General features: G+C 35.1%; 1 protein-coding gene across 2 annotated transcripts; it reads left to right on the top strand.

The window, feature by feature from the left end:
- Positions 1–5,001: 5,001 nt before the first annotated feature.
- On the top strand, positions 5,002–10,696 carry LOC147290497 (common plant regulatory factor 1-like). Of its 2 annotated transcripts, none has more exons than XM_086235334.1 (13): positions 5,002–5,229; positions 6,988–7,154; positions 7,377–7,433; positions 7,533–7,628; positions 7,753–7,833; positions 8,263–8,298; positions 8,395–8,555; positions 8,764–8,812; positions 8,944–8,992; positions 9,310–9,557; positions 9,671–9,748; positions 9,848–9,973; positions 10,072–10,696. In XM_086235334.1, the coding sequence occupies exons 2-13, from the start codon at positions 7,095–7,097 to the stop codon at positions 10,300–10,302; spliced, it is 1,272 nt and encodes a 423-aa protein (XP_086091460.1). In that variant the 5' UTR covers positions 5,002–5,229; positions 6,988–7,094; the 3' UTR covers positions 10,303–10,696. The 2 variants fall into 2 exon arrangements, with proteins under 2 accessions (XP_086091460.1, XP_086091459.1); XM_086235333.1 differs by having other exon boundaries at positions 7,371–7,433.
- The last annotated feature ends 304 nt before the right edge of the window (positions 10,697–11,000 follow it).

The following is an 11,000-nucleotide window of genomic DNA, read 5'->3' as shown; positions in this document are numbered from 1 at the left end:
CAGCCACCGTTACCCCTAAGCCCACCAAGTGTTTGATGAAAAACCCTTCTGAGTAGACCTTCTGGTTCTGCTGTTCTTCCTTTATTTTTCATTGGTGATGGTGGAGTTGCAAAAGAAGAAGAAGAAAAAAATAGGAGAAAGAAAAAGAAAATGGGTGGGGTGGGATTGCACCTGCACGTAGAGTTCTTTTAAATTTTGTATTTTTTTTTTTTGTATTTTATATAATTTTAAAAGGTTTCATTTTTTTTTTATTTTTTTTCTTTTTAAGTGACTATTTTTAAAAGTCAATTGGTGAGGTTCGTGGGTGCCACCTTATTGCCGCGTCATGAGATAATGATTTTTTTGCGGCTAGACTAATATAGATACTTTATTGACATAAGTTCGTAGTTGGGGTACCTTAGTGCAACTTTTTAAACGTAAGGTATGAAGTTGAAAAACGATATATAGTTGAAATATATTTTTATAATTAACCTATATTTATTTGATTATTGGACTTTTCTGCCATGAATGTTATTAAGAGTCCACTCTGCAACATATGAGAGATCAATGGTTGAGTGATAGGTTGATTGTTTATAACTTTATATTGTGAAATATATTTTTTCTTATATTGATAATAAAGCTAAATTGTTACTTTTTCAAAATATGAAACCTCGCCGTGGACAATTATAATTTGTAATGTTGTTTTACTATGAATTATGAATGAAAGTACTATCGTTTAATTTTTCATTGTTATTGTCGTTCAATTTTTTTTTTAAACTTTAACACCATGACCCTCGGGCTTGAGGATCCTGGATCCGCCATTGCAACCTACATCCAACTTTTAATAGTTGAAAAACCTTATACAAGACTTTACACTCTTCATGTGAGTTAGAGCCTACCATTCAGACTTCACAACTGAGGATTTTGAAGACAATATTTATCAAAAAGATGGTCTACAAAATAGTTAGATAATTTAATGAGTTGCATATTTTGTAAAGCTGAGAGAAAAAGTTTTGAATGAGCCAGACATTTTATGTGCATGGTACGATTATCCAATGCTATGACGTCGTGTGTTTTATTGTTTTAGAAAATTTTGAACTTTACTTAAAATAAAAGATAAGTGTTATTTTGTTCCTCAAACTATTGCACTTGTATCAATTTGTTCCTTATATTTCTAATTTGGAAAATTAATGTACTTAACTTTTCAATCTTGCCAATTGAGTTAATTTCGTCAATTTGCTCAGTAAGTTGATACAAGTGATGGATATTTGACTTTGTGTAAATGGAGTTTTGGTTGAAAAATGAGCAAATTGACGAAATTAACTTAATTGGAAAAAAAAAAATTGAAAAGTCAAGTAACTTGGTATCATATTCAAAATTTTTTTTTTCAAAAACAAGAAAATGTGTTTTAGTTAAGAAAATATGTTTGGCAAACCATTTTAAAAAAATGTTTTTTTTTTAAAACGATAAAACATCATTTTTCTCTTTTTTTTTTTACACTTCCTTAGATGTCATCATTTTTAAATTTAAAAATTGTGTTCAAATTTCATACCAAATAAAATTTCTAATCTTAAAAATTAATTTTAAAAGCTCATATTTAAAAAAATCTTAATTCTATAAAAACAAGACTGAGTAGGATACTTAAAATTTTTCAAATTAATAGTCTAGAAAGTAAACTAATACAAATGCATAATCTGCCCAATAAAAATGCATGCTATTGTATGAATGTGATTGTACCACACACGTGGCATAACTGCCCACAAAAAAATTCATCACAATTAAAATTGTCAAAATAGTTTTATTTGAACTATTCCACACGTGGGTCATTTTAAAATCTCTAGAAAGGAAGTATGGGTAACATGATATTTGAGCTGACTACGCAACCTCTGCTAGCGTGGTCCCACAGCCTTCTGAGTTCATCTTGGTGGAACACGTCAGCGTTTGGGACCACAAACACCGACATATGCGGAAGCTAGTAGGGACCACTCGCAAGTATTGTTGAGGAAAAATTGTTCGTGGATGATCGTAACTTCATAAAGCATAATGATGCAGTGTTATTATTATTAATGTATTTAAATTATAAAACATTTATAATAATTAGTTCATAAAATTTTAAAATTGGAAAAAAATCTTCAAAATTATCTACATGTCATAATTCTAGTGGATTGATAATAATATGTAATTATATTATATTATATAATATTATAATCACCTACAATAATTTGTTCATATTGAGAGAAATGCTTTATGGTATTTAAATATTTTTTAATTCATTTTTGCCTAAGGCGGGAAGGCCTCGTTGGCAGACAGACAGACTTCGTCTCTCTCTCTCTCTCTCTCTCTCTCTCTCTCTCTCTCTCTCTCTCTTAGGTGTCGTGACTGGCTCCTGTCCGTTCGATCAGAAGGATCTGAACCGCAGGTCTGTCCTAAATCTGAGGTGGGACCCAAACGGGATTTAATTAGTTTTTAATGATTTATATATGGATTTGTGGGGTGGGGACCGTGGCGTATGGTGAGTGAGTGAGTGGTGAGGTGCCGGGGTACACGTGGGCGATGCTGAAATGTGTGGGTAAACTGGTAAAGTATTGTCGTTGAAGATAATGCAGGGTCGGAGATGGTGTGTGGGGAGGGGTACGTGGTGATCGTTGATTGGGACACAGGTTGGAGTCAAAACAACAGCATGCGTCACACAAGGAGTGCACTCCTCGTAGGACTGACTGATGACTGATGAGAAGTGCTTCCGGTCTTCCACCTCGAAATTACATGAATTTCCCCAATTGTCCTTACTTCCTCATTTGTCTTCTTAAATTGACTTATTTCTTCTTAGATTAATTGCAAATTTGCAATTCAACCTTTATTCATAGCTAATAAATGTCTCAAACTTCCTCAATTTTATTCATAAATTCACATGCATAGATTTTCAAATCTTAAGCACATATTTTTGGTGCTTAAAAAAAAAAAAGCATATATTTTTGTAGTTTTGCTTCACTGTAGTTATACTTTTGCACTATAGTGATCTATACCATAAACTATAAATCATAAATTCATAAATCCTTCAAACAATCATACTCTCACAGCTAAAAAATACCATTAAGATTGGACCTTTTAATGTTCATATATTCACTATAAGTTTATAACTACGATATAAACAAAATTCACACACTCGTAGTGTAAAAAAAGTCTTTAAAACAATATTTGAAATCATTTAAAAAGTTATTGGTCAAAAAAAAGAAATCATTTAAAAAGTTAATTACAAGGGTAATGCTATTGGGATCTTTCCAAGTGACCATATTTAATTGATTATATGAGATATCAGCGGATGTATGGTCAGCTTTGGGGACCATCATTAAAAGCTAGACCATACGTTAACTAACACCTCACATGATCAGCTAAATATGATCAATTGGAAAAGTCCTAAAAATATTATCCTAATTGGAGAAACCGCCTCAAACTATTCATTGTTTGAGAAATTAATTTTTTAATAATTTTGGAGTAAAGTGTTTAACAATTATACGATTCTATCTCATCCTTAATAAAAAAATACACTTATTTGTCATCTACAATAACATATCTATGATTTTTTTTTTTTTTTGGCATAAAAAACAGTTTGTGACTTAAGGCCACCATCCCCCAGTTACAGGGATACAAATTGTACGTTGTCTCAACTTTCATCAACCTTTAACTAATAAAGAAGTGAATTCTAACAAATAAATTAATGTTTAGTGAATGTATAGAAAGTCATAAACCCTTGTTAGTAAACCTGTCAATTGCATCAAACAAAGACAAGCCAAAAGTAAGGAAAAGAATTTAGAGGCAAAGAATGCCAAAAAGATTTAAAAGTAGTCTGCATTTCTCATATGAGTGCATAGAGAAGTATGAAAAGCTAATTTTGAAGTGCATATATCTATCTCCTAGAAAAAAATTTTATAGTGATTTGATATCATCAATCTATTTATATTATAATATAAGAACAATTTTAGTATTCTTGTTTAGGATTTAGAATTTTACATATTAACAGTTATACGCATGAAAAAAAAAAAAAATTCTTATATTTAATCAAATCTGTTAATAAAAAATAGATATATGAAATTTTAATAAAAGACAAATATAAAGGAGCCTTGATTTTAATAAAATAGAAAATAAAATATAAAAAAGCACATATCTATGATAAAAAAACTAAAAGAATCATAAGATTTCACCAATAAGAGGATCAAAGATTCAATGCTCTCCAATAAGATGCAGCAAACAAATGATGAATCGGGAATTGCGTGGTACATTAAATTATGGGAAAGCTTCGTTTGTGCAACAATGGCTACGTGCCACATACCACATAGCTTAGATCTTCACGTCATGACTTTTGATAAGATGTTCCGCCAGGTAAAAGTGTAAAACCCATCTGCCAAATCATAGACTGACAAAAAAAAAAAAAGATCGTTAAACATTATTATATAAAGAAATAAATAAAAATGTTAATCTAACAATATGGAACAATCTTGTTCATACATGGCTGATGGCTCAAGACCCCATTTAGGCCGTCCATCAGTGGCCCGTCGTGGATTCCAAAGGACTTATTCATTATAGTTAATAAAAATGTTCTCTAATACTATTAATTAATTAATAATTATTATATACTTATATAGTATAGACTGTATAGGATATAGTATTATAGACATTTTTTCAAATCCGAGAGATTTAATTATTTAATTAATTAATTTTAATTTAATGAGAAGAACCACGTCAGCCACATGACGGGTGGAACAGGTTGGACCCCAAACTGGGGACGCGTAGATCGACTCGCCATCGAACACGTGGACGGTGGAGGTGACGTTGGAATAAATAAAAATGGCCAGCGCGAATATCGACGGGCCAGCTCAACAACCACCAGAGCACCCTCGTATATACGGTGCGTACCGTGTACAATCCTGTTAGACATACGACACGTGTGTGGTGACGTGGCCGTTGCCTTGGCGCTCTTCTTCTTCCTCTTGTTTCTTCTCCACCACCCTCACCTCTCTCTCTCTCTCTCTCTCTCTCTCTCTCTCTCTCTCTATGTTTTCTTTCATGTGTGATACTTAGAAAAGAAGCTCTCTTTTCTCGATGTTTCAGAGAGACGAAATGCAGAGGCTGTGAAGCCATTGAAGATAGTTGAAGCTTCTTGAGGAATTTCTTAGCGAATTTTGTGGTTTTATTTTGCTTGTTAGTTTGGGTTTTGCTCGTGAGGACGTGGAGATTTGGATTTGAGAGTTCAAGGTACGTTAAATTTGGAGCGCCAGTTGTTTTTTTCGTTTTGAATTCTACCTAAGTCTCTGTTTGGTTGCTGAGAAAATGGATAAACTAAGGAAAAGAGCTTGATGCCGTTATGGCCGGTTGTTGGTGAGAAAATGCAGGGAGATGAAGGAAATTGAAAGCATGGATTTTTGTAGGCGTTTTCTTAGTGACTGAACTTGTTATTAGTCTCATAGTAACTGCAACATGTTTAAGATTATCTTTTTCGCTGGTTTTCTCAGCAACCAAACAGAGGATTACAGTGAAAGCAGACCTTGATCTCGACGGTTTCTCTTGTTTGATGCTGGAATATGTGATTTGATTGATTGATTTGCGTGGTCCACTTGTTTTCTCATCTAATTTTGGTGTCTATTTGCATTACCATTATATTTTCTGTTCCAATTCTGCAGTTTCAGTAGCACAAACAAAGAAGAAATAATTTCAAAAATAGAAAATAATTACTGTAAGATTAGCAGTTTAGCACTAATGAAAAGCCAATAAATAAAAAAAACGTTATTTTCGCCTTAAGTTTGCGTTGAGGGTATTTTTGTCATCTAGATCTATAGATCATCCTTTGTGTCTTTGTGATAGATTTGGTGATGCCATCTATCATTATCTTCTTTTCACGTGAGTTGGTGGAAAGACGTTGTTGCCCCCTTTTTATTGTTTATTTATGTATTTAGGTTTTTTTGTTTAAACAATTAGATCGTCTTTTTGTTTTGAAGTTTTGGTTTCTGGGGAAAGAGATTTGGAGGCGTATACAATTTACCCTTGAATAATATCAAAAGATAAAAAAAGCCATGAATTTGTATGCTATAAGTTAAAATTGTTCTTTTCCTTGTCTCCTTGAGTTTTTATTTAAAAAAAAAAAAAATTGATGAACAGTTGAACACTTACATAAACGCTATGCTACTCTAAAATTTGGTAAATATGCAAAATCTCAATTCCTGTTCAACTGTGAAGTATTCAGCACTGTCTCCAATCAATCTTTTTATTTACACAAAAAAATATATGATATCCCTTTTTTCTAGGTTTCCACCATTTTATTTCTAATTTGGCAGACATGTATTCAATGTCATAGAAATTTATCATTTCCATTAAATTAACCTGTATGCCTATCCATTGTTCCCCAAACTTGTGGGTTTTTTATTGTTGTGGTATTGATGGCATTTGTTTCTCGAGCTGAGTTGACTCATCAGTCTTATGTTTCCTGACAGAGCATATTAATTTTGGCTTGTTTTAATTCTCCCCAATAGAAAGGTTGCTTCAACTTAAACTTGAGAGTTAAGAGTGGTAGATGTATACTAATTTGTTCTATGCAAGACACGGGTACAATATAGGTTGTTGAAGAATGATCAAGCAACGAAGCTCATCTTTTTAAGCCTGTAATCTATAAGCTTATTACCGAAAATTTCTAAATCGATTTTTATCTTGAACATCTACCTAAGTTATAGGGAGCCTATTATTAAGTTAAATGTGGCATCTTTGGGTCATACTGTTGCCTGTAGGTCAGCTAATTTAGGAAATGTATATGAAAATAACTGAAGGATTTCATTTAATTAAGTAGCATAGCGGGTTGTTTCAATATTCCCTGCAATTCTAAGATTATTGAGACAAGTTTCATGATGTTTTAATATCAGTGGTTGGATTGATATTGGCTCTACATTTTATGTGCTGTGCTTTGTAAGGCTTGCAAATTTTCTTTCCGTCAATTACAGCCTGACATGACTACTATTGATGCAGTGTGGAGTCTGGACAGTCAATATAAGGGATCAAAGGAGTGATTCTCTAATCAAGGAAGCTCAAAACATTTCCTCACATTATCTTTGAATAAGTCATAGAGTTTATCCATGGGCAAAGATGTTGAGGGAAAATCTGTTAAATCTGAAAAGTCTTCACCTCCGAGAGCGGTAAGCTGAGATACATTATTTTTCTGTTATTGAAACTAAATGTCCGAGACATCAAATGAACCAGTATTTTTCTGTTTGAGTTACAAAGTTCTGAATTTTAGAGCGACAAAAGAGTCTTAGGCTAGTTGTCTATGTAGATATATCAATTTCATCATTCTTGGTGATTTACTATTGGAGTGTGTGTCTAACTATTTCTTGATCCTTTTGCATTGACAGGATCAGACAAATCATTCCAATCAGACCAATGGTCATGTCTATCCTGATTGGGCAGCCATGCAGGTACCAATTTCTTTTCCATTTTTGCTCAAACAACTTTTAGTGGATTCATATTGTGGTTTTTCATATGAACTGATTCTTGCTAATATTTTATACCTTCAGGCTTATTATGGTCCCAGAGTTGCTCTCCCCCCATATTACAACTCAGCTGTGGCTTCTGGCCGTGCTCCTCCTCCCTATATGTGGGGTCCACCACAGGTACTGCCTCATGCATAAAAACAGTTTAAGCATTCAATTTAAGTTTGCAATTTGCCTACGCATGCTTGAATAACTTCAGTATACTGTAAAGTGTGATGAGTTGTTAACTAGTTGATTATTTCAGCCTATGATGCCACCGTATGGGGCACCTTATGGAGCAATCTACTCACATGGAAGCGTTTATGCACATCCGGCAGTTCCTCTTGTAAGTTTAAGATCTCATCATTTTCTGTGAAGATCCCACATTTTTCGTAAGAGTTTCTGTTTGCTTTCTAATTTGGAGAGTGATTGATTAGATTTTTCAAGTGTCCACAATTTGAGTTGAGAGGCTATACCTCTTGAAAGCGGAGGCTATAGAGTGTATTTGCCCCGTGTTCTTTTACTGTTATGTGAATACATTTATACTAGGACTTGGTGGACATCTCAATTGCTGTTGATTACCCCATGCTTAAGCAACGAGCTTTCCCATTTCTTTATGACAAGTGGTTGTCCACCCCTGTTTATTCCCCCATTAAACACCCCCCCCCCCCCCCCCCCCGCCCCCCCTTCCTTTTGTCCCTGTTTTATAGAACTCAGAATGGTTACAAGAATGGGATTTTCTCACATAGATGATGAATTGTTTTTGCTGATGTAGGGATCACATGGTCAAGGGGTTCCACCATCACCTGCTGTAAGTGAAGTTTTCAGCTCATGATTTGCTTTTATCCATTGTACCTGTATACACAATCATCATCTTATGTGAATTTGTTATGGTGTGATATTGCAGGCTGCAAAGGATTTGAATATGGAAGCACCTACAAAGTCATCTGGCAATTCAGATCAAGGGTTAATGAAAAAGTTGAAAGGATTTGATGCGCTTGCAATGTCAATAGGCAATGGTAGTGTTGAAAACGCTGAAGGTGGGGCTGAACGTAGTCTCTCCCAGAGGTTTGTAAACCAATTTTTTTATCTTTCTTCCTTATTTCCCCCACTTTTAGATTAGGCTGTACCTCCTAGTGGACCAATCTGATACTCTGGTAGATTGGAATTCTCCTTTTGCTCCCATGTATCTACAAAATTCGACCACTAGAGTGGTTCTTCCTAGTAAATTTATTGTTTCTTGGCTAATTTTGCTATTTTATGACCATGTAAACAGTTCAGGGACAGAAGGTACTACCGATGGAAGTGATGGGAATACTTCTGGGGTGAGGACTTCTTCCTTTGCATGTAGCATATTTCTGCTATGCTTTTAATTTTTTTATTTGATTTGAACTTGTATGTATTATGCCGGCTTATAGTGAACTTAAATTGCAATATCTGCACATTTTATGTCCAGGCAAATCAAACCAGAAGAAAAAGAAGTCGTGAGGGAACACCAGCCACTGGTATGACTCTGTTCTTCGCCAAGTGTTACATCTTGATGAACAATAGAGTTAGCCTGCAATCTCTTCCTTTTTAGTAGCTATTCTCTCATCCCATCTTGTACATGGTTTAGGCAAATGTATGGATGGTGCCTTTGATAATACTGGTCTCTTGCAATGCATTAGATTTGCACTCTACACACATTGTTGGTTGGTCAAATTAATAGATCTTGCTATAATTTCATATATGATTATTCATGTTGGTTGGTGGATAAAAGCTTAAGTTGTTTGACTAAAATCATGTTCTGACACATATGTTTGCTCAATATTTGTTCCAATAGCTGGAGATGGGAAGACCGAGATGCAGAACAGTCCAATTTCTGCAAAGGAGGTACATGTGGCTTCTGGTAAGGTGTTCGGTGCAACTGTTGCTGCTGCTGGTGTCCGAGGAAAATTGGTTGGACCAGCAGTTTCTCCTGGCATGACCGCAGCGTTGGAAATCAAGAACGCACCTAACTTGAACTCTAAGGCAAGCCCTACTAGTGGTCCACAACCCTGTACAGTTTTGCCTCCAGAAACCTGGTTACATGTATGGTCTGCAAATGTTACTCTGTGGTTGTTAGATGCATATCTGTTTTGCAAACTCCATCCAAGATTTGCTTAACTGAATGTAGATTCTGGTGGTTTGATTATGTTTCACAGAGTGAACGGGAGCTAAAACGGGAGAGGAGGAAACAGTCTAATCGTGAATCTGCCAGAAGGTCCAGGTTGAGGAAACAGGTATGGAAGTTGTGAAACTGCCATGTTCTTAATATTAATTTTTGCAGAAAGTTCTTTATTTGGGGATATGAAGCTAACACTCTAGGTTCTTTCGTCCAGGCTGAGACTGAAGAACTTGCACGAAAAGTCGAGTCCTTATCTGCTGAGAATGAGACACTTAAATCTGAAATACATCGATTAACAGAAAATTCTGATACACTGAGGCTAGAAAATGCTACACTAATGGTACATCCACATGCTACTCCAGAATTATTTCATTCCTCCGAGACTGTTGCATTTCAATGTATGTTATTCTTGTGCTAATTTGTTGTTCGACATACCAGGAGAAACTGAAAAGTGCACGGGTAGGACGAATGGAAGAGATTATCTTGAGCATTGACGACAAGAGGGTCCAACCTATTAGTACGGAGAACCTACTGTCAAGGGTTAACAACTCTGGTTCCATTGCCAGGGATGCTGACGAAGAGGGTGACATGTATGAGAAAAACTCAGGGGCTAAGCTGCATCAACTCCTGGACACGAGTCCGAGGGCTGATGCGGTTGCTGCTGGCTGATCAATGGACCGGCATTTGTGCAGTCCCCTTAATTATGTAGTTTTGGCATATTACAAGCCCAAAATTACCGCTAACAATAAGCAGGAGAGAGTGTGACAGCTTAACAGGATTGGTATCGCGGTGAAACCTGAGGCTCTAATTTTTACTTTGTGGTTAATTATCTTATGGTAGCATTAATGGCCTTTTTAGAAAGAAAAAATAGAAGTCAGACTTCAGAGGTGCTGGAAATGGCCGCTGAAAGGTGATGTACATTGAAGAGTGTAGAGATTTTTAGAGTAGAACAACTTTGTCATGTGTCTTGGACTTCTTGGTGTTGTGTAAATTTAGTTACCAGTGCTGTGGTGACTGTGCAACAATATATGAATGAGGAGACATGTTTTCCTTTTACCAGTTACTTGAATTCCTGATTTTCTTTTCTTTTCTTTTCCATTTTTGGTAAAACTAGCCAAGACCTACTAATACCTTTTGAATTAACATCTTTTGCTACATTCTGTGGTAAAATGACGAGAAAACTCATGATAATTCCCTCCTCAAATACTTTGACATATCTTAACTTTCTACACTTCTTTAATCCAAGCCAAATGTTTGATAAACTACTCTAAAACTTAATGGGAAAGTGTGAGTTGCTGACCATACTCTTAACCTTGGAAGTTTATCATTGAGTTCTAAACAGTCTCGAGTCCCTGACTTTAGACTTG

This window comes from Dryas octopetala, chromosome 3, assembly GCF_963921425.1.
Source record: "Dryas octopetala chromosome 3, drDryOcto1.1, whole genome shotgun sequence".
NCBI lineage: Eukaryota > Viridiplantae > Streptophyta > Magnoliopsida > Rosales > Rosaceae > Dryas > Dryas octopetala.
This window is presented reverse-complemented; position numbering and strand designations above follow the sequence as displayed.